The sequence below is a fragment of the Anolis sagrei genome, chromosome 5, assembly GCF_037176765.1.
Source record: "Anolis sagrei isolate rAnoSag1 chromosome 5, rAnoSag1.mat, whole genome shotgun sequence".
NCBI lineage: Eukaryota > Metazoa > Chordata > Lepidosauria > Squamata > Dactyloidae > Anolis > Anolis sagrei.
This window is the reverse complement of record NC_090025.1, coordinates 164,147,250-164,174,324: the sequence shown is the minus strand read 5'-3', so window position 1 is coordinate 164,174,324 and position 27,075 is coordinate 164,147,250. Positions and strand designations below refer to the sequence as shown.

Below are 27,075 nucleotides of genomic sequence, written 5' to 3'. Positions count from 1 at the left end.
AAACCGCTGGGAGAGGTCATCCCGAGTTTTTAAGTATGGTGTCACCTATATGCAGATAACACCCTGCTCTACTGCTCCTTTCCACCTAATGCAAAGGAAGCTGTCCTGACTCTAAACCAGTGCCTGTCATCAGTAATGGACTGATGAGGGCAAACAAATTGAAACTTAATCCAGACAAGACAGAGGTACTACTGGTCAGTTGGAAGACAAATTAGGGAATCGGAATTCAGCCTGTGCTGGATGGGGGTCACACTCTTCCTGAAGACAGGCTCAGTTTGGAGCCCCTCCTAGAATCAGCATTGAACCTGGAGGCCCAGATATCGGCAGTGGACAGGAGGGCCTTTGCACAATTAAAATTTGTATGCTAACTGTTCCCATTCTTTGAGAAGCCAGATCTGGCCATGGTGGTACATGCCTTAGTTACGTTTGGTCTGGATTACTGTAACATGCTTTACATGGCTTGGAAACTTCAGTTAACTGGGGCTGGCTACAGAGAGCACACAACACTCCTCTTGCAGCAGGTCCACTGGCTGCCAGTCTGTTTCTGAGCCCAATTCCAGTTTTCATGTTCGCATATTTGTGTATTTGTGTATTTTAAATGTTTATGCTGATTTATCTATTTACTTCATTTATATCCCGCTTCTCCTCACCCTGCAGGGAACTCAGAGCAGCATACATCATATATTCAGGCAAAACATTCAATGCCTTAATTATACAAACTGTTAAAAACATAACATAAATAATTAAAACAGTAGTCATTAAAATGATGGTTTCATGTTAAGCCACCTTGAGTCCCCTACAGGGAGATAAAGCAAGGTATAAATATAAATATAATAATAATAATAATAATAATAATAATAATAATAATAATAATATCTGACTCACCAGACTGCTGGATTCGGGAGGTGGGTGTAGACGCCATGGGCTCAGCGACATTGCGGAGGCGGTTAGCTGTGGCTCCGGCAGGAGGCCCAGGGGGCAGTGCCCGTGTGGCAGAACCCCGGAGCTGCCCCATCCGCTCCTCTCTCTCATGCTCTCGCCGCTCCCGATCCATGTCTTCAGGATTCCGGGCCGCTCCCTGAACATCAAATGCCCCCCAAGTCATTTAGGCTTTAGCAAATAAAAAGGGACCAACCACCACATTCCTATAAACTGCAATAGTAAGAAATGGAGGAAAAACACTTCCTAGAATAACACATGCTGAATCCTGCAGAAGAGTTTAATTTGCAAGCTGACTTGGATTTCGATCTTGGGGCAAAGGGATACAAATAAAGATGGTGTAACTATAACATCAACAGTAGTATTTGATAGAAAAGGGTGTGTGTATTGGGCTAAAAGATTGGACCAAAAGATCTTAAAAGTGAGGCCTGTACAACCTATGGCCTTACGGGTGTTTTGGACTTGAGCTCCCCGAATTCCTGACCGCTGAACAAGCTGGCTAGGGCTTTGGGGAGTTGGAGCCTCAAACACCTGGATGGCCGCGGGTTGTGCAGACCTGTAATGAGTACTAGATCTCCATTACCTTCCATTTCACTGGTCATAAAGTACAAAAACTCTTTTGGATGATTGACAAGTTCTTGGAACATGTTCAAATAAAACAACAAAGTATTTTAGAAAATTTGGTTCTTCTTTTGGACCAAGCTACGATGGTACTTCCTGAACTGTTCTATCACAAAGCTGCCAAATTCAGTCCAGTTTGAAAATTTTCCTAGATTTTCCATTGGTATGGATCATGGGAGTTGATCTGAGAAAGTAACATTTCAAAGTTTTGTCACAGCCTAAGAGGCAACCATGCAGAGCACAGTAGTGCTGGAAATCCAGTATTCAGTCTGCGCCTGTGATTTTATGCAGTTTTTTCTCAAGTTTCTTTATACTGCCATAAAGTGTTCTGAACAGCTTTTTATGAGGAAAATACACAAGTTAAGACTGGAGGATATGAAATTCTACACCAGATTAAAGATTTCTTATTGCACAAAGCAACTGCAGATATGTAGGAATACACATTCCAGTACTAAGAATGAACTACTTGGGCCACATTCTTGATGCAGCCCAAGAAACAGTTGCCAGATTGGAATAAACAGGAAATGCTTACTCATGTAAACATGTTTTAACATAAAATGAAAACGAATCATGTTTGAAGCATGTTAAGTTCTAATGGAAGAGCATTCCACATAGTAGCCAGGATTAAAGCTTATTAGTATGTACATTTGCTGTTGCTATACCTTCAAATTAATTGTGACTTATAGTGACACTATGAGTGTTTTCTTAGCCAGATTTATTCAAGCAGATTTGTCACTGCCTTCCCCTGAAAATAGTTTACAGCTCCTGGTATTTTCGAATGGTCTTCATTTCAAGTATTAACCAAGCCTGAATCTGTTTAGTTTTCAAGACTGGTCAAGATCTATTCCATACTGCACCATAAGCCAAAATGCAAGTTAGAGTTACTTACAAATTTAAGCATGTTCCAGTCAAACACATAGTCATAGGAGAAACCCTGGCGGTGGAAGAGGTTGCGAAACAGTTGCCTCAGATAAGAGTAGTCTGGTTTGTCGTCAAATCGCAATGAGCGGCAGAAGTTGAGGTATGTAGAGAACTCAGCTGGTAGAAGAGAAGGCAAAGGATTTATCTTAGAACAACACCATCCAAAAAAGGCACTGATAATCTTTCCATCGCCTTATGTAAGGCTCCCTTTTATAAATCCTCAGAATTTATAAAATTATAAAGACTCTAGAGCAGCATGGTATATGTATGCTCATTCTGAGCACGAAAGTTGGCCCATCACTCTGCATTTAGTTAATTTTCAAACTAAGGTCAAAAAGTAATGAGGAGGACAGTAAGAAAAAAAACCCACAGAAGTCCATCTCACTATTGTGTTCTTCTTTTGAGACTTGTTCTGGCCTGTCAACCATCAGAGACTAAGTAGGATGGGATCATAAAGTTGTAGTACCCTCGATATATTTGCATGGTCAGGAGAAGGCTTATGTTGTTGGCTTGGGTATTGAAGCCTCATCTGAAATGGTAACTTTCATATAAATATCCTCCTTTGTTGTTGTGTTTTTTTTTGTTGCTCCAGCCCATAAAAAAGTACTCCAAACACACAATTCAGAAATAAGTTTACTCAAATACACAGAAAAAATACTGCACCCAGACTGTTATGCCACCCCTATGATAGCAATGCTCCTCTTCATTTTCATAGAAAAAAGGGGTTCAAAATGGTACCATAATAGGACTAGTTATCTTACTCTGAGTTTTATGTTATTAAGTACATGCAAGTGATACTGAAAATGCATTGCATTTACTTATGACATAAGTATAAAAATATGCAGCTGTCTTCACCACTGTGGCACTCACAAGCTTGCTGCACCCACCCATTTTCCCCCTTCTTCTTTTAGGCTGGGTGTGCTGTGAAGTGAAGCACAGCCATCTTTCATTTCCCAGAAAACCTCGGGGCAATTTTTAAGTGTTAAAGGGGGGAATGGACTGGAGGAGGCGGCAACATCTGCTAAGTGGGAGGGCAGGGATGTAGACAACAGCTGAGTGGCTTTTGGGGACAGTTGGGAGGAGGTGCTGAATTATGCAGAACATGATGCATAAATCATACAGAACATGACCCTGCTTGATGGAATGTCAGGGAGGTGTATGATGAAAAAGAGGACCCATGGTGCTGATCTTGATAGAAAGGATTTGAGTGTCTGGTTCTATTAAACCACATTTAAATAGTGGTAAATCTCAGGACAGCCTTGATCCAGCTAGTTGACAAGTCATTTGCTAGTCTGTTAAAGGGAATCTTACTGCTGCTCATCCAACAGAGCACTGGAAATTATAAAAATGCAGAAACCTATGTTGTGTTTTTGTAATAATTCAATAATTTGGTTGATTTTAATTTAGTTTTATTTCAACAAAGGATGGAAGAGCAGGTCCTGAATTGATTATATGAGTTCTGGATAAAATTCTAAATGGCTGAAAAAGCATTTTGTCAGAGAAGAGGGATGCCTTTATGTAATTTGATATTTTTAGTTTAAACATTTGCCTTTTACTCAGTTGCCTAGGGTAAGTCAACATTCAGTAATTTTTGCAATAGTTTAACAACAACAACAACAACAACAACAACAACTTTATTTACGCCATCTCCCAAAAGGACTTAGGCGGCTTGCAGTGCTTTCACAGCTACAGTCTTTAGATGGCCACTAGAGGCAGTGTTTGTTGAAAAAAAAATACAATTGTTGATCCAGTGTTTTGCATTTGAAGGGCAAACAACAGTTTTTCCTGGTTCCTACGTTCACAGCAGGGTCACACAGCATCTGTGACAGTTAAGACTATAAATCTGAGTCATTTTATGATATACGCAGATGAAGTGTTTAAGAGGAACTGAAATGTGCAGAACTTAGAAACATTGCTTTCTCTAGGAGCCGCAAGGCCAGTAAGAATGCATGCAGAAGACCTCAAACACATACTGGCACATACAAAAGTGCTCAAAAATCTTACATGGGTAGCCTTTGCAGAGCACCTCGATGGGCGTTGACATCTTTTTCTCACTGATGCGCTCATATTTCTGGCGCTTAGTAGCAGCCTTCAGACCTTGCCAAGGCAGTGAGCCAAGGTTGAAGTACATCAGCACATAGCCCAAGCTCTCCAAATCATCACGGCGACTTTGTTCTGGAAAGAGAGGGACACACACACATAGACATGAGCAAAGATGTTCCAGCAAGAGCTCAAACAACATCATAAAGGGGGAGAGGGAAGAAAAATCAAAAGACACACACAGGAAAGCTCCAGAATACAGAGTTTGGGCAACACCACCCAGAATCCAAGCATGTATTTATATTTGCAATCTGTGTTTAGTGCTCATAATTGCTGAGAAAGTCCTGTGGAAATTTCAGCTCTAGGCAAGGCTTTATATGTTGCGCAATTCCACAGGAGGGCAGAAAAAGCACTGAATTTGGTGTTTTTAAACAAATCATCCAAAGTGTTCAGAAAGTATACGGCCTTATAACTGCAAAGAGGATTAAAACAGTATGTGCAACAATGCAAGCAAACACTGTAGCTTGCCCTGTTAACACTAGCAAAACTTAGGTTGATGAGAGGGCACAATCAGTTCTGCCTATCTTTAAAAATCCGCTTTCCTTTAGTTTCTGCATAGAATCTGGAAGAAGACTACACTCTGTTCACTTGCCTATTTGCGTGAAGGGTGACACCTATCTATATCCTGGTGTCAAACCACAACTTACAGCACAAATGTCTGGGTTGGCTTCCCCCTCACACCATTTTACAGAACAGTCAATACTTATGAGACTTTTTTGTTAAAACAAACAGGAGCTTCGGGAGAGTGATTTTCATAGGCCTGATTGCAGCAACAGTGGCACTGACAGTCAGATTTTTCATGATTTGGAATTTTATCTCCATTTTGGTGGCTTGAAATTTGATTTAACAATAACACCAACAAATCCTCCAGTTAAGAGGCAGGCCTCTAATCAGTTCTTTCATTAATGCATGGTTGGAAAAGGATAATGTCATTTTTTAAAAAGAGAAGTTGAAATTTAGCTTTGTCCCAAGCAGACAAGGACTAATCAATTAATGAAATTAGTTATGTGTTGACTTAACCATGTACCAACTGATTCAGTAGGATTACTCTAGTAAGAAGCAACAACTGGATTGAAGGCTACATTTGTTTAAAAGTCACACATGGCTAGACTACTTTTTTGATTCAATGTAACATGGTCACTGGTGTTTATCCTTCTGCTTTTTCATGTTTGTTACTGTTCTCAACAAATTTCAGTGGCCCACGCCTTCTTCCTCAAACCCAAAATCCTCTCAAAGCAGAAGAATGCGCCAGTCTTTTAGTAAAAAAACAAAAACAAAACCCAATCTTGTTGTTTTAAACAACAATAACAGAATACTCTTGCAGTTAACTTTGACACAGGAAAGAGTGCACTAAGTAAACAATATCATCCTTAAGCTCACTGATATCTATGGACTTAAGATGGACTGTAGCCTTGATTTTTAGGGCTTGGCCGCTGCCACCCAATTTGCTAAGAAAACATCTTGCTCTGTATAGATACCCCCCCCCCCCCCCCCGCATATCTGTGCCATTTGCCTATTGGAATCATATCACAAAAACTGGAATGAAAAAATAAATAATCTAAATGAATGGAGAAATAACCACCACCCAAACTCCAGGGCATAGCTTCTAGAAGCAAAGACTTAGATGAATAAAATTCACTGTACTGTTAGCATAAAAGGGAATAGTGTATAGGTGTGATTTGAAAAATAAAAAAACACATGTGATTTTCCTAGTGTAGAGACGTCCCAAGCACAATCTCACAGAGCAATCCAATGTATGAAAGTTTAGAGCAGGTAATAACAACAACAAAAACAACAACTTTATTTTTATTCCGCCCTATTGCCCCAGGGGAACTCAGGGCAGGTTCCAACAACAGATGGCAAACTTTCAATGCCTATACAATAAGCATAGCAAATACAAGTAGATTAACAGACCGCCCAAATCTCAAAAAAGTGAATGTATATCACTTTAAAACGCACATAAATCAAGTTTGCACGCACATATTATATCTAATATTATAACATAAATCTGACTATGATAATAACATAAATCATCTATTTTGGTCCAACTTTATTCTCTCCAGGCAGTGGCCACAAAAGAAATCTCGGCCTAGGCAGGTTTTTAAACACCAAGAAATGAGGGCAATAATCTCCAATAATAATATAATGTCACTGCTGAATTAGGATTAAAGAGTGGTTCAGATCTGTGCTCAGCTCACAAACCTTGGTGATTAATCTGGCTTGCTTGCATTTTATGAGGGAGGTACACCTTAGTCTCCCTGTATCTACATGATGTTAGCCTGCAACACTCAGCATCCCTCAACACTGACTAGAGCTGATGGGAGTTGCAACCTGGCAACAGGTCAAGGTCTACACGTTTTCTGCCTCTGCTTTAAGTTTTTTTGTTTCATGTCATACATAAAGAAAGCTGCTCACAGTGATATCAACAGGAGGGCAATGAACATATTCTGTGCTTCCATTTGCCCCTTCACAGCCTCTTCCCTAATCTCATCCTGACCCTTTTCTCCAAGCTGAGCCAAGAAAGAAAAACACACTCTTCAGATAATTAGGCCATGGATTTGGGGTGGGGGGTGGGCAGTTTCTATCCCCCCTCCCCAACTAGTTCATCTATTTGCACATTCATTTGGGATTTGTTTAAAAGGCAGGGCAAAGGATTATTATTTTTGTTTTGTTTATGTTCTTCCTGTTCTCCAAATATTTATGGGTGCTTATGATGAAAAAATAAATAACAGTTAAAAAATCCCCCATCACTTAAAATACAAGAACTCATAGAAGAGAGGGGAAGAAATCACATAACGGCTTTTTAAAAAGCATAGATGAACTGACCTGCATTCAGGTAGATAGGACATTTTAGTCCCCCAGACACATACCTTTTTGAAGAATTGATACAAAACCTAATCTTCACAGTAAGCATTTTAGATATTGCCACCTAAAGAGCCATAAACAATGACCTCCTCCCATACAGCTTTTCATTTTCACAAACAAAAACAGCTAGGAGAAATGCATCAATGCAGCTATTTTATAGTCACTTTTAGTCACATTTTTTTGCAATACATACACATTTTTATATATTTTTTTCCTTAAACACATTGAAGTTTTGTAAAAAAAAAAAAAAGGGGGGGGGGTTATAGATACGAGTTTTTCCTGTGTGCTTCCCTCTCCTTTTCCTCAAGAGAACTGCCCTCCAAAAATCCAGAGAAGTCTGATACTAAAGGAAAACTGCATGTTTGCATATTGATTTGGTAAATGTGAATTAAGTAGGTCAAAGTTAAAATGGGATAAAAACGCCTTCCCAACTGGACAGGGGCAGAGAAAAAGCAGTGTGCATCCTCAACTCTGTACCCTTTTAGTTCTTACATTCTCTTAGGTTATGTCCAAGTCAGGCAGATCTGCATTGTAAGCACAGATCCACGACCCATTAAGCCACTGACTGTAGCAAACGCAAAGTCCTGGAACACATTAAAATACATACATTGATTTGAGTACTGATCACTCAACAGTTCAACCAGCAGATTTTAACCACCTATTGCTTCCTTTCTGGGACAACAATATTCTAGGGGTTTCTAGAGGAAGCATCCACTTTTCATTGCTTCTCTCAACAATAGAAGCCATTTTGTATCATACACAGGAATGAACCTCTGCAGTGCCCCAGTTCAAGCCTCATGCTTATTCCAGTGTCTTCCTTACATTTGCCAACTCCTCATACCGCAGTCTTTAAGACAAGGCTGGTCCCAAGGGTCTCACACACACATATCCATCACTTTTTCCTCCTTGGGCAACATAAGATGACTTTTAAAAAACTACAAGCCACTTCCAGATCATAGAATCGTAAGTGGAAAACTCCAAGGGTCATCCAGTCCAATCCCTCCTGCCATGCAGTAATACACAGTCAAAGCACTCCTGACTCCATCATGCTCCCAAACAGCATATTCCACTGCCGAACAGCTCTTACCATCAGGAAGTTCCTCCTAATGTTTAGGTGAAATATCTTCCTGCAATTTGAATCCATTGCTCTGTGTTCTAGTCTCCAGAGCAGCAGAAAACAAGCCTAACAAACCTCCCCCCTTCTCAATATGACATCATATCCAAATGGCCACACACTCCAGGGAGGTATCTGGGGGGTGAATTATTTTACAGGTATGTGTGGCCCTTCAAAGTCTCAAGGGAGGGGGAGGATGCTGTCCTCTAGTCTGCTCAGCATGTTTTCTTGAGTTATATTTGATCAACAAACTATGGGAAAATTAAGGTGAAGCCACACAACCGCATAGATGTTCTACTGCACAGATCAATCCCAAATGGTTGGATGGGATGGATGACTTTACCAGAGCTCGAGATGTTAATTTTGGGCAAGTGTCAGCATCCTTCAGTCAGCATGTTGACCGACGTATTTTTTCCAAGCTCTGGGATTGATAGCTAAGCAGCTGTAGTCAGGTTGTGGTGTGGAAACAGTTGCTCTGCACATATCCTCACTCTGGGCTTGCCTGTCCTTAGCTGGTATTGATTCCAGACTGTGACAGAAATTGAGAGGAGAGCAGCAGATGGGAAAAGGCTCACAAATTCTACCTCACCCCTTAGTAAAGTTTGCCAATGAGATTAATGAAAAGACTTGGGCCTACCACAGAGAGAAGATGTTGTTTCACCTGGCACACTCTTGCCTTCCCTCTACTCTCTTTTATTGTAGCAAATGAAAGACATCCCACCAGTGGTTTGGCAATAACCTTTACCATGTCCAAGCATTTGTCTGCCAGTCAAAGGATTACAATCAGTCCTCCACATTCAACAAGGTTGGAAGCATAGGATTCCCAAAAAAATGAGAACGTACAAATAAACTATTGTTTTTAACTGAGAAAAGACGTCTCTAGAAATATCTAATTTCTCCAGCATAACTTCTGCCAGATGATACTGGAGGACATACAGATTCCTAGAACTGCATTCTCCTTAGGAATCCCTAAGTCCTTCAGCATGACTCTATGACCTGGAGGAAGTTGATCATAAGAGTCATACTGGAGGACCTAGAGCTTCCTAACATGTTAATCAAAACCATGAATAATCAAATCCACAAATGTGAAGGGCTGACGATACATATCATAACTTTTAACCCTTTCCCCTGAGTTACTCAACACTAGCCCTGCATGCACACATCCATGCATTAAGTGGTGCCCTTCAATGAAGACACATATGGACCAGTCACTGCTTCTAGATAGCCTTCTATAGAATAAGAACACTAACATGGCTGAACGTTTCTTTGGGCTGAAAGGAAGAATATAAAATAAATGCTTTAGCAGGAGCAGTAAGCAACAAGGTGTCTGAAGCACCAGGGAGAACATATTTTTCTTAATTGCTTCTGGATGAGGCCACAGACAAAAGAACTGGCGATTCAAGATCAATCCCACCACCGAACTCTTTGGACTTGACAAGAGTTAAGCTACTTGTAATGCAGGCTAGTTTTATGTAAGATCCAGCAATGTCCAAGAAGTAGAAAAGTGGTACTATGTTCAACTATGACTCTGGTGGCCAAAGTTCAAATCACTTGACCAAGAAACCTACTGGGTGATCTTGCGCAAGTCATACTCTCTCAGCCTCTAAGGAAAGCAACAGCAAATCTCTTCTGAACAAATCTTGCCAAGAAAACCCTTTGACATGTTCATATTAGGACCACTATATGTCAGAAATGACTTGAACATACACAACTTGTCCTACACCCCGTTCTGAGCAATGAAAATCAAGAGAAATTCTTCTAGGAATCAGTTTGAAAAACATCTTTTTCATCTCCCAGAATCCCCCAGCCAACATGGAATTATTCATGTTAATAATGTGTCATTATTTTGACATGACATCATCTGTAACTGCTAGACAGCCTGCTCAATAGGAAAGGTCTAGGACTCTGCTTGGTATTCCCCGGCAGATGTGTGTGTGGCGGGGATATAACACAGAAAATAAATTACAAGCATGTGAAAAAAAATCACTAGTATATTTATACACCACTCCTCCAGACAGGGTCTGTTACAGACACTTTGCTGGGCACCTTTGGGTGTCTATTTCAGTTATCATGAGCTCCAAAGGGTGCAGGACAGGCTGGAAGTCATCTTCTGAGCATGCAGAAATTGACAGGAATGTGTGAATCAAGAGGCTGAATTTTCAAATGGCTCCTCCCAGTTTGTTTGTGTTTAAAAAAACACAACAACAACAATTTTGCAGGATCAGGCTTAAGGGTCCACCCAAATCTTGCCATCTACGTATCATTTTCTTTTCTAGTTTATTTTCTTCAGATGTCATTAAATATCCACCCTGCCTGTTTTCTGGATGGGATCATTCTTTCACTGTGCATTCAAATGAACATTCCTTACATTCAAAGCCAAGCAAATTCAACAGAACAGAACGCAGTTCTTTTCCTCCTCCCTAAAATCACATGAAAAGATGACTGAATAAAAAATGTACTAGGCAGCCAAACCCAGACACAAACACTTACATTTTATTCCAACCTTGCTAACTGCAGGACCTGTGTTTTTCTTTTTTAGAACCAGGCTCTGAATAATTGTAATGTTTTGTCAACCGTCCAAATAAAAGCTTTGCAGGTTCCAATTATAGTTCCTGTCTCGACTCTTTACAAGACTTTGGACAATCCATTTGGGCCTGCCCCATAACAAGTTCCTCAAACCATTATTCTTAAAAGGTTTCAGTAATTCAAGATTGATGTTAATGCAGTCTGCCTGTCTGTCCAAAGACAGGCAGCAATATATGACTGGCATGCTGCATTTAGCCTAGGGTAAATGGAATTGGTAAGCCTACCTAAAATAGATCATGGCACGCCAGTTAAGTAAATCTCCAGCACGGCATATTATTCCAGAACACGGTTCGGAAGTCCAATGGCTGTTCTATTTTCTTTTTAAACTAAGAACTTTAGTTGTAACCACAGTTTTTAAAAGTAAAATATGGTAAACTTCTACCAGATAATACTGGAGGATGGATCTACAGCAGGCATGGGCAAACTTTGGCCCTTTAGGTGTTTTGGACAGCTGGTAGGCTGTTAGGAATTGTGGGAATTGAAGTCCAAAACACCTGAGAGCCGAAGTTTACCCATGCCTGATCTACAGGGTATGGAAGACAGTTTGAAATAATTTCTTCAAGACAAATTGACAAATTTCATTTACTAACTATGAAGATCCTTATTTTGAGATTATGAGCTAGTATGGGTAACTGCATGGGGGCCAGGGGTTAAATTTCCTCCTAAATCTCCATGGGCTATCCCCTCTCCCAACAGCAAACCAAATATTTCAATTTGCTTTCTGTAATACCTTTGAAAATGGCAACAGGAAGTTAAATTGCATCATTTCCAGTGACCATTTTGAGAGACACTGCAGAATAAAACATATTTGGGGATACACTGTTGTGGGCACCTTGTGGAGGTAGGGGAATTTTGCATTTGGAGGGCCTTCTACAAGATTTTGGAGGTTAAATGTTTCTGCAAATTGTGCTCACCTTTTAAAAAAATGGGATTAGGGGTTTTAAGAAACTGGTGGGGGAGCTGCGGTCACAAAATGGAGTGCAGGGATAAGGATAATAACACTAGCCCTATCGGCACCTCAAACCAACAACTTCAACACTGTTTCAGAGTCCCTGGATGAGGATGATTGCTATTACATTTATTTGCCATTGTTTCTCTCTTAAAAGGGATTATCGCACATTACCCATCTTCCTACTAATCAAAGCCTTAGGAGAACATTGGGCACACATTCAATTTCCAGAGGCATTAACCACATCCAAGAATCCTGGCTGAAAGCTTGTATGGATCAAGTGCACCCAACACAGCTAGTCATTAGCCTGTGGACTGGGAATGGCTCAGTTCAGGCCTGAACAACCTGTGGCCCTCCAGCTGTTTTAGCTTCCAACTTCCAGAAGCCCAACTTACCAAATGGCAAGGAATTCTGGGAGTTAAGAGGCCAAAACAGCTGGAGGGCCCCAGGTTGTACAGGCCTGGGTCAGCTGAAGTAATTCTATAAAATAACCCAAAATACTTACTCTTAGAGCACTATTACTATTTTATACAAACCCTTTTCAAATCCTCCTACAGTTTGGTGACAAGGAGTACCAAAGGGAAAGATTTAAATCCCTTGTACTCTTATGCAAAACTCCCCTCATAAATGAGAATCTACCTACAATCAGTTTTACATTGCTGGTAACATGGTCACTCAGCAAAGACAATAGCAAGAACATAGTTATTTGAAGGAAGAAACATCCCCCACTCTGCTGTCTAAAGTCAATGTAAATAAATACAATATGATGCAACCAGATAATAGTCACAAACATAGGCTGAAAAGAACCTCCAACCCTCCAGACAGAAGCATCACTGCTTTAATCAGTTGCAAAATAGTGCTGATATTCTACAGACCAAGCATTTCCCTGTGGCTGTAAAAATTATTTGCATGTTCAAATTCCCAGGAGGGAAACAGATTGTATCTGTACCTAGAGGAATAAAGGATTAGCTCAGTTTCTATGGTTCTGCAAGCCAACAACTGGATGTCCTAATGGCAATTTATTGAGTTATACTTGTGGTCAGTACCAATAACCTAGTACTAAGTGTCAAGTTGATTAAAATGTTGACATGTAACCATGAATAGGGCATCAGTACACTGTTCAGAAGTTTCAGACTTTGTAGTGGATTCCTATCCCTTTCAGTGGCACAAACTGTTCACAACTTCCAGAACAACACAGAAGCTGCCTTGGTGGCTCCAATCAGCATCTTGTCCAGCGTTCAACAGTGCCCAGTAAAAGTATTCACATATACCCTTTGACTTTTCCATATACTAACAACAACAATAATAAATCTTACCCCCCTCTCCTTGTGGCGGGTTACAAGATTAAAAACACACAATTATCTAAAAACATTCCATAAAATACACATATTGAAACATATTTCTACAAAATACATATGAAAGTACACAGAACCAAGATTAAACATATGACACATGTTTACAATTTTTGATTTTGTGGTGCTATATCCTAGAACTGGGCGACTTGGAAGGCGCTGAACAGGCCCAGAAGACTGGGCGACTTGCAAGGTGCTGAACAGACTGCGCTCTGGCACCACGAGATGCAGAGCCAATCTTAAGAAATGGGGCTACAGAGTGGAATCCTCTGCATGCGAGTGCGGAGAAGAACAAACCACTGACCACCTGCTGCAATGCACACTGAGCCCTGCCACATGCACAATGGAGGACCTTCTTGCGGCAACCCCAGAGGCACTCCAAGTGGCCAGATACTGGTCAAAGGACATTTAACCAAATACCAAATTTGCAAAATCTGTGTGTTTTTTTTCCTTTTTTCCCCCCTTTTCTTTTTAATCTCTGTGTTTGTTTTGCTCTGTTAGAATTGTAATACAATGGTTGCTGATGACACGATAAATAAATAAAAAACTAGAACTGAAATGAAAACTTTTGCATCTTCACTGTTGAGTAACTTGTGTACATAAAGTCGCAACAACTGCAATTACTACCTCTTAAAATGCTGGTTCAGTTTTAAGATTGCTACCACTGAAAGATCCTACACATTTATCCAATCTTTTGAAAAAGGCAATCATCTAAGCACTGCATCCAACACAGTGAATTGTATATTGTGTGCACAAGTGTTTCAAGAAGCCCTTGTTCATGCTCTGCATAATTAATTGTGCTAGGTCCACAGCTTAGGTGGTTTTTCACCAACTTAAGTCACCGAAGGATCTGACATTCAGTACACTAAAAGACATTTTATGTCTGGCTCTTTCCAGGCAATCTGTGACCTTACAAGCCACCCTGCAGAACTAAAAGACAAAAAACTCTTATTTCTTCCTGTTGGGGAAAGATGCCCAACACCCTGGTCATTTCAGTTGCCTCTTTCTGGAATAACTTCCTAGTTTCCTTATTTTCATTTTTTTAAAAGTAACAAGCATAGCACAAAAGTAATCTGCCTGGATATTAAATATTGCGACTACTCTGGTCAGATGGTTTGTAAAACCTCTGAACTAGTTCCAACTAGTTTAAAGCAATCAAAACACATAGACAAATGAGTGCCTGGATTATTTATGCAGCTAAAAGTCTCTGAGAGTCACTTCTAGCCTTTTTGAATGCTTGGGTGGGAAAGGAGATGGCTAGGAGTGGCTGGCTATCTGAGGTGATGCTGCCATTCCCCCCTTTCTGTGGAATGATATATAGTACAGTCAGCCATCAACATTGACTGGGGTGAAGAGCACAAGACCACCATGGAAATGAAAAACTGCAAATAAAGACATTTCTCATTTACTTGAGAGAAATGTTTAGGTCTTTCGACTCAACAATATGGTTATCATGGCTGGGAACTGAACACAGGATTGAATTAGAGGATCTAGAGATTCCAGAGAAGTGTTCGCTCTAGAAATTTGGAGGTCCTCCAGCATGATTGGGGAACATTGACCAGAGTTACACTAGTAGACCTAGAAAGAACATTTTAAATCAAATCCATGAATAATAAAATCTGCAAAAGTCAAAATCACCAATGTGGAGGCATGGCAGTAAATAGATCTTTTTCTATAATGTTCCATTCTCTGACACATAGGAATAAAAACCAAACTTACCGATCCCAAGATGGGTGTTTATAGAGGCATAGCGGGCTGTGCCTGTCAGGTTTTTGTTTTCCCGGTAAGGGATATGTTGATGGGTGCGGGCATCACGGTACTTCTTTGCCAGGCCGAAGTCTATGATGTATACTAGGTTTCCCTTCTTGCCAAGACCCATAAGAAAGTTGTCTGGCTTTACATCTCGGTGGATAAAGTTCTTGGAATGAATATACTCAATACGGCTGATCTGAAATTGGTTGGGAGAAACCAGGACAAAACAGAAGAACAGGAAGATGTTGTGAAAGCACAGAAACTACCTCAACAATAAGAAGCACACACATGATAAAGCTTCACTGTGTACTGAGATTTAGACTCAAAAGGAGATTGGGGAACCTCATGTATTCATTCCACAAGAAAACAAAAAATGAGGATGCAGTCATAGAACTACTAGTTATACAGCAAATAAAATGCCCTTTTCCCCAAGCTGGACATGCACCAATTGAAATGGACAGAGGTCAGCACACCTATCTTTTATTCAGCAATAACTGGACATGTAGAAGATGGTGTACTATTTCTGCAAATGTTCTGCATTCTTACTTAAGGGCTTACTTTGGACATTACCTCTCATACTGTCCCTGCGGAAATGGTGAACCACAAACAAATGCTCACATGAATCTAAGGCAGGCCTGCATAACCTGCGGCCCTCCAGATGTTTTGGACTAAATTCCCAGAATTCCTGATCATTGGACAATCTGGCTAGGCCTTCTGGAAGTAAGAGTCCCAAACACCTGGAGGGCCACAGGTTGTACAGGCCTGATCTAAGGAGCAGAGATTAAGAACCAAACAAGAACTCACCATCTGATCTGCCAAAAGCAGAACTGTTTTGAGGCTGAATTTGCGAGAGCAGAAGTTGAAGAGATCTTCCAGGCTGGGTCCTAGAAGTTCCATCACCATGACATTATAGTCACCTTCAGCTCCACACCATTTAATAGAAGGGATACCCACTAAAAAGAAAGAAGGTAAGTTGACAAAGAAAGATATATATCATAAGAACAGAAAAAAGAATCCTGCTGGATCAAAGATAAGGCTCATCTAGTCCAAAGTCCCGCTTCAGTGGTCAACCTAATGTTTATGGAAAACCCAGAAGCAGATAATGACTACAGTTAACATCTTTCCCCTCATGTCCTTAGTAACTTGTATAGAAAAGCATACTGCTTCTGATACTAAATGTAATATGGAGTCTATGAGCCTCTGATGAGTCAGTGTGGTGTAGTGATTTAGGTGCTAGACTAGGACTGCAGATCAGCTTTCAAATCCCCTCTTAGACATGGAAACCCACCATGTGACTCTGCACAAGCCATTCTTCCAGCAATGACAAACTTCCTGTGCAGAAATCTTGCCAAGAAAGGCCTGAGATAAGTTCACCATAATTTGGAGATGTCTTAAAGGCATATAACAACACACCACTGATTTTATCTTCTACCGATGTATCCCATTTAAAAGTTATCTAACATCTTATCTTCTACCAATGTACTCCATTAAAAAGCTACCTGTTGGATCTTCCAAATGTTGTGATACTGAATTTCACACTTAACCATGAAGTTTTTAAAAAGGTATTTCCTGAATCTTATCATTCAACTTCAGTGATTTACTATCACCCTGCCCACTTTCTCCACACCAGGCAATTCCATGCATCTCTTAACTTATACCGCTCACTCTGTTTGTCATAAACAAGTAGAACCACAGACATTGTAACTATCTTGGGAGGCACTAACAACCGGGTACTGAGAACTAAGCTCTAACTTTTATTTAAATTGGTAGCAATTCTTCTTATCCTATGAACTCACCTCCTCCCTGCATCATCTTGTAAAATTTGCTTTCGATGTGGAGCTGCGGGTGCTTGGTTTTCACACATTCCAACTTAATGGCTACCTCTTCCCCTGTAGCAATATTGGCACCTGTACAGAACACAGAGTAAGAAAAAATAAAATATGTATTTAGTACATTTTTAAAATGACACCTTTCCTTTACAGCATTCAGGGCAGTTCTCCTCATGTCCCATTTTTATCCTCCTGCCCTGTGAAATAAGCTAGGTGGAGCAGTAAGTAGATGACTGGTCCTAAGCCATTCAGAAAAATATAAGTGAAGACAGACATGTACAAAGAAACACATTCTACTCTTCTAACAATCATCTAGAATTAATACTGAATACCTGCTCTTTCTAGATATTCATGAAACTGGAACTCTCTTTCTTTCATAGACAGTTAAAGGTATTAGCGTTTCAAAACCCCACCTTGTGAATTCAAGGCAAATATTTTTGATATAAATAAAGCCAAGAGGGAGTAGAATACTTCCGTTGAGGGAAATATCAGGCCATGCATTCAGTAAAAGGTTTGGAAATTGTCATCCTAACTTTTAAGCTCAAAACCACATGTTGCCTATTTATTGATGGTAACCAATCTCTCAGATCTGAGGAAAGATGCATACATGCAACCAATACACTTTCCTTGTAGAGGCCAAGAACAAGCTTGACACTTAAAGCCCATATACTGAGACTCAAGAACATAAGACGGTACAGGGAACATTTCAGTATGTGTTCACCACCATTTGTGTGTCATCTGTAATAAATAAATCACTGCAGCAGGGGATTTTAAAAGTGGAATACTACCCATGGCAAGAAGCCATTCCAAAAGGATGCATCAGAGGTCACAAGTATGTGTGGGTGGCTCACCAATCTGCTTGCAATATTCACCAGGAAAAGTTGAGACAATTTGCTGAGTTGGATCTTGCAGATAAGGTACAGACTTGAACCAAGAATAACCAAGTGAGAGTCCCAAATTAGCACAAAGAATCGTAGTTGACACTGGACTGTCCAGTGCTCTTCAGCTTCAAATTACTATAAGTACCAAAAGGGAACAACTTCACAAGATAAAGATGTTTACATTATATTTTTAAGTCTGAAAGAAACACAGCTCTCATGCAGAGACACCTGTCAGGAAGACATAATGCCCCGCTGAGTGTATGCTTCATAGGAAGCCATGTTATAATGTGTAAAATAGCCTTCAATTATGACAACTGTAAATATAAATGAAGGGTTCAAATTAATTTCCACATGAGAGTCACAGATCAGAATAGGCACAGGCCTGTAGGAGGATAACATTGGGGCATTTTCTATAAAAAAACCCCCAAAATCACTGTTGACCCGAGTCCTCCTGAAAATGTATGGAATGTTGTATTTATTTCACTGCCATTTTCATGACCTCACAGCAAGAGCACATTAGGTTTGAAAATACTATGATCCAGAATTCTACCAATTGTGTTCTGGTGGAGTAACTCCTGTCCACGCACCTCACGTCTTTTTGAGAACAACACTGCTTCAAACAAAACCGTGTGCATATTGTTAACTCTGCAGTGAAATCACTCCAAAGCTAGCAAGCCCTAACCACCACCTCCTCCTCTTTATTTTTTTCTTTTTGCAAGCCATGCAATGCTGTCTGCTCCACCTGTTCAGGTTCCACTCTTCAGTTTTCCAATGAAGCAGGTTATAGAATTGCAACATAAAAAACATTTTACTTTAATGCAATACATAATCTTTTTTCAAACAAAAACCTTTTTGGTGAAGACAAATAGTGTGCTATTTGCCACATCCATGTTAAAAAGTATATTCCTGTAGAAATCTATCAAGCAAAACTAACAACAGGAAGATGTGCCAATAAGTTGCAAAAGAATCTCTTTCCTCATCTCATGACTGCCAGTTGGGCCACTGAGGGATAATTTATTTCTGAAGTCACCATCACTCCACAGAGCAGAAACCAATGAGAGTTTAAATCCATGCTAAAAACCTTCATTGCACCATAGGCTCAAACTCTAAAACATATAAGGGCAAATAAGGTACAGGGGACTTCACACCTTTGAAGTGCCATTAAAAGTTTCAGTATCCCATGTACCTCTTCCAGTATCTCTTCTTGCCTCTTCCAGTCGTCTGAATGCCTAATTAAAACTGATTGCCGAAATCAGTTTTCTTGGTACCATATTGTCTATATGCCACTATTAGGTGATTGTTAAGATCAGAGTGAATGTTCATTCTTGAAAACTGGAGAAAGCAGACTCTTCAATGTAGTCACCACTAGTCTAGGACGTTTCTTCACTGCTGCTAGCAATAATTTACTAGTGTATTTATTCTGCTACCGTATCACTTTAGATGGGTGGGGTGGCCTTTTTTTGAGCGACCCCAGCCAGTCAGGGATCACATAAACAAGACAACATGCACCAGATTCGCTTCTGTGACATCAGAGTCCTGATCTCACTCTAAATTTGTGTAAGGCTGATAAGCCTATTACCATGGCAACTACGCCAGTATTGGTCCAGTTGCTTTGGCAACCGGGATGCTTCCCCTCTTGCCACACTGTGATGTGGTGGGCTCTCTGCAGCATCACAAAATATTAGGCCACTGATTCTGGAAACAAGATCATGGTGGCTGGGGAAAAGGAATATATGAATGAGAAGGGAGTCTTCCCCAGAAAGCTGGTTATTTTTCAGGGGAATGCAAAGAAGAGGCCTATATACTGATTAGTATTTGAAAACCTAGATTTGCTGGTTTAGTACCTGATATGTACCTATACTTTCTCAAAACTACTCTTAAAGAAGCTGATTTTCTTAAAAAGCCACCTACCTGAGCAATTTTGTTCCATTTCCTATTTCCTTAGAGTGTGCCTTAATTACTATGCTACAGCTGCAGTCCATGGCAATGTGTTCCTAGCATTTCCATGAACCTCAATATCTACCCCTTGCTGTAGCACAGAATCAGAGTGGAGGATAGTGAAAGGGGCAAGAAATTAGTTTTGATCTTTGTCGTTTTCTTTATTCTCACTTGCCCTACCTGCCAAGTAGAAATACCCAATTGAGTCCCATCTACTTTTCCCCTTCTATCCTTTATTCACTGTGAAATGGTTCAATACAGTTTCTCTGGAGACAGATGTGGTTACACAAGTTATGAAATTTCTGTGAATGCTGAAGAGAATACATTTCTAAAAATTAAAGTCAGAACTAATTAATAAGAAACAGGCATGCAATGTGTTGGATAAGAATACAAATGCCTCTCTACTTGATGGAGAGGCGGGACTCATTTATTTATTTATTTACTACAGTTGTATTCTGCTTTTCTCCCCCTGAGGGAACTCAAAGCAATTTCCAACATAATAAATTCAATGCCGTACATACATGTGAAAAGCAAAACATAACAGCTAGACAATAACATATAACTATAAATTAAAAACCTAACCACATTAAAACATGAAACATAAAATAACATTTAGACATAAAATATAAAAATTAAAACATCAATAATACAAGAACATTATATTAAAACTCACCCGTAAACCACACGATTTAAAAACAATTATTAAAATCACACCATCCAAAATCAAATCCATTGGTTCGTTCACTATTCCTTATTCTCTTATTGCACTAAGAACTTTGCTGCCTGAAAGTTTGGTCACATAACCACACTTTTATTTTCTTCCTGAAGGTCAGGAGGGAGGGGGTTGCTCAAATTTCACTAGAGAGAGAGTTCCATAGCCGAGGGGCCACCACTGAGAAGGCCCTGTCTCTCGTCCCCACCAGTCGCATTTGCGAGGGAAGTGGAATCGAGAGTAGGGCCTCCCTAAAAGATGGTAATCTTCGAGGTGGATCATAGAGGGAGATACAGTTGGACAGGTAAGCTGGGCCAGAACCATTTAGGGCTTTATAGGCTAAAGCCAGCACTTTGAATTGTGTTCGGTAGCAGACTGGCAGCCAGTGGAGCTGGTGTGATATGGGAGTAGTGTGCTCCCTGTATGCTGACCCAGTTAGAAATCTGGCTGCCGCCCGTTGGACCACTTGAAGCTTCCGAACAGTCTTCAAAGGCAACCCCACGTAGAGCTTTGAAGTATTCTATCCTTGATGTAACAAGAGCGTGGACCACCATGGCCAAGTCTGACTTCCCAAGGTATGGGTGCAACTGGCGCACAATTTAATACCTTTCATTAGAGCTCCCAACCGTCTGTATAACATTTTCAGGTAGCTGGAGGATTAAGGATTACAACTTCAACTAGCTCTAAAGCTAAATCTTGATCCACTCCAATTTGTTCTGTTTGTTAAAAGCATACAGAATTTAATTGCCCCGGTGTAGAATGTTAAAGTTTACTCTTACCAAAAAACGTGTGACTAAGGAACTTCTACACAAATAAAGTAGAATGTAGAAATCATATTCATTATGTATATTTTCCTTAATTTATTCAGCATTTAATAAACAGAAGGAAGGGATAAACTGAGGATAAAGCTTCCCACCATCCCAAGGCCACAGGAAATTCTGTACTTCCAAAGTTTCTATATTTGAATAGGCACTGGTTCTCCTCCACTGCCCTACAATAGTCACAGGAAATTGGAGGTCCACCAGCTGTTGATGGACACTGCCAACCAACTCTCTTATCATTGTATCATTATCTTTAAAAGCTTATAATGCATAATTTGTGCCCAGTACTGATGTCATGTTTGTTTGGAGTCATCACAGAAAATGCACAGTATGACCAATCCTCTATAACAGATATGGAGACTTGTCTTTAAATATTCTTAGGCAACAGAAAGGCAAGTAATAAAAGTATCTTCATGGCCAGGTTTTATAAATTAATTTCTACTTCAGCTGCATGGCATGTTATTCTCAGTGATTATAAAGAGTTTTAATTCAGATTTAAGCATCCAAAAACAGACTGGAGGACATGAATTCATCATTTCCCTTCTACCGATTACAAGCCCCTAAAAATACCACAGTGGAGCAAATAAAAAATGCTGCTAAATGGGGCAGCTGTACTGTGAGATGAGTGAATCCTAAAAAGTCAGTATATACACCATCCATGGGATACCAGTTACCAGTTACTGTCTTATCTCTTGCTTTAGATTTAGAAGTCAGTCCAGGGTCACCTTTCAGATTTTGGCATGAAGGCACCTCAAAACTGTGATCCATTTCCTAGTCTTTTGTCCCCAGTTTTCTAAATACCTGAGTGTGTGTGTGTATGTACGTAGATATGTGTGCGCACGAATGTGTGCAATATAAATGACAATGCATATTTACAGATCTCTTCACTTCCAGTTTGCATTTTATATTTAGGTATGATAAGTATTTATATTAATCAGTTGGCTGGATCCAAGTAAAGATGTATGCTGCTTATCTAGTGGAAGTTATCTTCACCCAGGTTACTCTAGTGCAGTAGGTCTCAACCTGTGGGCTCCCAGATGTTTTGGCCTTCAACTCCCAGAAATCCTAACAGTTGGTAAACTGGCTGTGTGTTCCTGTAAAAGAAGGCAAATCCATGTCCTCAAGTGACTGATCCAGTATGCCATTCATATAGATAAATATTTCCTGTTAAATCTAACTCCACCAAAAGGGATGGCTCAGGTGCACAATATGAATATAAAACAATCAACCTGCCCAATATTCCTTCAACTAATTGCTCATGACTTTAAGTGAAACCAAAGCCAAGCCAGTCCACATTCATGAAAAAATCTGGTTTGTCCCACGGCCTGTGTTCCCCTCCTTCATGAAGCCGCTGCCTCAGCCCCACCCCCTTCTCGGAGTTAAACAGGAACTACCCTTAATTCATCTAATGACAAAGCTTTACTTAGGCAATGCAGCGTGTCTCAGTTTGGGCCAGGGCCAAAATTTACATTTGTACTTACTTTCTGAGAATATGAAAAACAATAAAGCACTTAAGGAACACCTTCAAATATCTGGGTTCAGAATCTTTTTGAATTTATGGTAGCACTATGACCATGAGTTGGACCCAGTGATTAAAAGCAACTATTGCAAATAGCTGAAAACTGATGTAGTGTAGTTACTTTTAGGCATGCCCATTGTTGTATCTACTGTATGTTGTGCTATGATCTGCTGTCTCCATGTAGTTGTCAACTGCATCCAAAAACAGACAACCACTGTAATTAGCAGGTTGTCTGGACACTGATACCTATGATTAAATTACTTCTGTTCAAGATCCTCAAATACTAACAAACCACCTAAATCCAAAAGAAAACATGTGGCCAGGGAGATTCCTGTGTTCGTGATTGCAATCTCACCCAGAACATGCAAAGTTCTTATTTCCTAGATCCAGAAATTACATATCCATATGACACATCTTGTCAGGATTGAGCTCCACCTGAGACACTAACCCATCACCCACTTGTCTTGACATGATCCAGATGGCAAGGAGAGATACAGCTGGATGTCATCAACATCCTCTAATGCAGTGGTTCTCAACCTGTGGGTCCCCAGATGTTTAGGCCTTCAACTCCCAGAAATCCTAACAGCTGGTAAACTAGCTGGGATTTCTGGAAGTTGTAGGTCAAAACACCTAAGCTCACAGGTTGAGAACCACTGCTCTAATACCATTCTTTGACCAGCCTTATAAAAGAAAGTGCCATGCCACTAATTTACCAAGTGTGTCCAGGAAGACAGAGTGGATGCTGTTTTCAAAAGGTGTTGAGGGATCAAGCAAACTTAGCAGACTTATCTTACACTCATGTCCCACTAGGATTGCCAGATGAAATATAGGACAAGACTCTTGTACTTTTAATACCCATGCAGAATACCTCTACACAATTATTTATATATTTTGTATTTGGAAGTTTTCTAAACTGGCCTCACCTCTACAAGGGACTTAGGCCGGTTTACAGCATATATGCAAATTACAATAATATACAAAAACAAAGTACATCAACATTACAGATTAAAATAGTACAGTAAAATATCAACGAAAGGAATCTGAATTGGCAACCCCCATTACTTGGCAACCCCCATTCCACTCCATTAGACCTGATGGTAACCAAATCCATTCCCGTTCTAAAAACATAATTATGGATAGCTTGAGTGGGTCAAAATAAGCAAAATCACCACCCTCTCTAGTTTTAACAGTACCCTAGACCGTATTAGTTGAAATCATCCAATTAGAAGGGGCATGATGGACCACTGAGTCCAACTTCTTGCTCAATGCAGGATTTCGAGCTAAAGCAGTGGTACTCAACCTATGAGTCCCCAGGTGTTTTGGCCTACAACTCCCAGAAATTCCAGCCAGTTTACCAGCTGTTAGGATTTCTGGGAGTTGCGGGCCAAAAGATCTGGGGACCCACAGGTTGAGAACCACTGAGTTAAAAGTATTCCCAGAAATTACTAGTCTAGCCAGGGCTTCTTAAACTTTTTGCACTTGCAACTCCTTTCTACCAATAAATTTTTACATGACCCCAGGTGTGTAGGTATATAAAACCAAATGTGTATTAATAATAAACCAGTCTTTGCAAGGCTTGCTAAACAGGCTGATTTTCTTTTTTGTAAAATACAGCTGAAGCATTTTCTGCAGTGTCTGTTGTAAAAACTGCATGTTGTTGCTAACAGATTTGTGTAAATGGCTGGCATTCAGAAACCTTTTACTGTGATGAAAATTTTGTGACTCCAATATTGAGATAAGGGGCTCCCAATTGGGGTTGGAACTCACAGTTTAAGAACCAGTGGTCTAGCTTCTTATTTGAAGACTTTCAGACTTTCTTGGCAATTGGTTCAATTGCCAAGCTGATTATACTGTCAAGAAGCTCCTTCTAATATTCAATCAAAATCCACCTTCCTATAACTTCAAACCATTAGACCTGACCCTACCTGCTGAAGAAACAGAGCATTAATGATCCCTTGCGACTGCATAAAGCACCAGGAATAAACCATTCTGGTCTCCTGTCCCTGCAGAAGAAAGCACCCCCCCCCCCCGAAATGTGAGCTAACCACAACTGTGACCACCAAGGATAAATCAGATGTTCTGTATAAAGGACCAGATCCAGGGGCTGCTCTGTCATATGTTTGAAGCCAGAAAGGTTTTGAGACAATCCTATGGTAGTGATGAAATCCTGAGCTGGCTTACCAAGATGGCCTTGATGTATGTTTTCAAAGAGTAGTATTCTATATAAAATAAATTGCAAATGTATGAACATGTAACACCCAACATCTTGACTCTTGCTCTAGCTGTGCAAGAAACTTTTTCCTTCCAGGAACAGCACATCTTTTTGTGCCGACAAATAATTTCCAAAATATGGCAAACCTACCAAGGGGTTCTCTTGGCAACATTTGTCGAGAATAGAGGTTGTCTATGTCTTCATCTCAGGCTGAGAGAATATGACTTAGCCAAGGTCACCCAGTGGGTTTCCAGGGGATTTGACATTTGGTCTCCCAGAATCCTGGCTGGGATTTCTGGGAGTTGTAGGCCAAACCACCTGATGACCCACAGGTTCAAAACCACTGCTTTAGAAGAAACCAAACAAATATGTAACATACACACACAAACGTCACTGACTTGAAACTGAACTTTGTTATAACATAGCTGTTGCACATTTTTTAGTCATGGACTTGAGGGTCAAGTGTAAATTTCAGAATATAATCCTCACTTTTTTTTCTGGAATAAGGCAGAGAATAGCACTTATGTAAAATATATTTCTCTTATTAGATTCACCCATCAACTCAGCACTGCTCATTAGGAAGTTACTTCCCCCTTAGGATCAGTGTTATACAACCTGCCACTTCTCTTTCTCTTCAGTCTCCCCTCTCTCTCCTCACTGTATTTCACTCGCAATAGCTGCTCCTGGTGCTCTCCCTACCCCCACCCCTCCCATGGGCTTTATTCTCACTCCATCTGCTAAAATGATCAGCAAACCAAAGTTAATGCTGACATTTAAGGAGTGTTGTCAGTAGGCTTTAGAGCTACAACCCCAATGAGATTAGCTGCGAGAGGAGAGGCTGTGGGGATACAGAAGCTGACATCTGAGTCACTGGTTCAGGTTTGTCGTCTGCAGACTCAGGAAAAATGGCAGCCATTAATAACATCAGTGGCCACAAGTAAGGTATTTTTGTGCGCTGAATACCACAAGCGATAAGATTGTATGAAATCTAAAAGAACTCTGCAGGGAAATATATCAAGATGGCTAAATGTATTCTTTTGGTTAAAGGCTTAACATTCTTATGAAGAGGGCCAACTGCCAATCAGTCATTTTACAAAAATCTAGTCTTGCTCCAAGACGACCTTGGCTTCATTAGAGTAAGCGGCTTGTCTACTCTTTACAAGCTCTCTTCCAACATCTCCAGCCCAGTCCTGTAAATGAAAATAGGAATCTCCTGTTCATGGAGTATAATGCTTATGATCCCTTGGAGGTATGTTGTAAGGGTTATGATCCATTCAATATAAGTTACAGGAAATTGCTTATTTTACATACCACTGTTTACTCTGAATGCTTTAAATACATGTCTTTCATTTGTATAATCGACAAGATGAAAAACAGTTTGGTTAACAGGGAACCAAATAATAAGAAATAGATTGTTTGAATACATGGGTAGGCCAATTGCTATTGACCTTTTAGGTAAGTATCACAAATCAAGTACGTATGGTCAGAGATAAGAGCCACCAGGGAACCTATTAGAATATCTATACAGAAGGTAAAGGTCTTCTCCTGACATTATGTCCAATCATGTCCGACTCTGGGGGGTGGTGCTTCTCTCAATTTCTAAGCCGAAGAGCCGGCGTTGTCCATAGACACCTCCAAGATCATGTGACCAGCATGACTGCATGGAGCATCGTTACCTTCCCACAGGAGCGCTATCTATTTATCTACTCACATTTGCAAGCTTTCAAACTGCTAGGTTGGCAGAAGCTGGGGCTAACAGCGGGAGCTCACCCCGCTCCCCAGATTCAAACCTGCGACCTTTCAGTCAGCAAGTTCAGCAGCTCAGTGCTTTAACCCACTGTGCCACCGGGGGCTCATGTTATAAAAGTTTCTCGTCTACTTAGGAACAGTGTACTTGGTACAAGCAAGCCTGACTAGTATAAAATTGTGGTTCTACCACAACTTGGCTCATGATAGTTTTTGTT

The 27,075-nt window shown here is 40.3% G+C and overlaps 1 protein-coding gene across 2 annotated transcripts in view; it reads right to left on the bottom strand.

Moving 5' to 3' along the window:
• Nucleotides 1-27,075, bottom strand: part of CSNK1E (casein kinase 1 epsilon) — a 47,591-nt gene that overhangs the window by 6,654 nt on the left and 13,862 nt on the right. For both annotated transcript variants that reach the window (XM_060777042.2, XM_060777043.2), the window contains exons 3-8: nucleotides 16,996-17,106; nucleotides 16,004-16,152; nucleotides 15,167-15,395; nucleotides 4,486-4,656; nucleotides 2,450-2,598; nucleotides 886-1,078 (exon numbers count right to left, since the gene is read on the bottom strand). In XM_060777042.2, coding sequence (XP_060633025.1) covers nucleotides 886-1,078; nucleotides 2,450-2,598; nucleotides 4,486-4,656; nucleotides 15,167-15,395; nucleotides 16,004-16,152; nucleotides 16,996-17,106 — 1,002 coding nt within the window. The remainder of the gene's footprint in view (nucleotides 1-885; nucleotides 1,079-2,449; nucleotides 2,599-4,485; nucleotides 4,657-15,166; nucleotides 15,396-16,003; nucleotides 16,153-16,995; nucleotides 17,107-27,075) is intronic.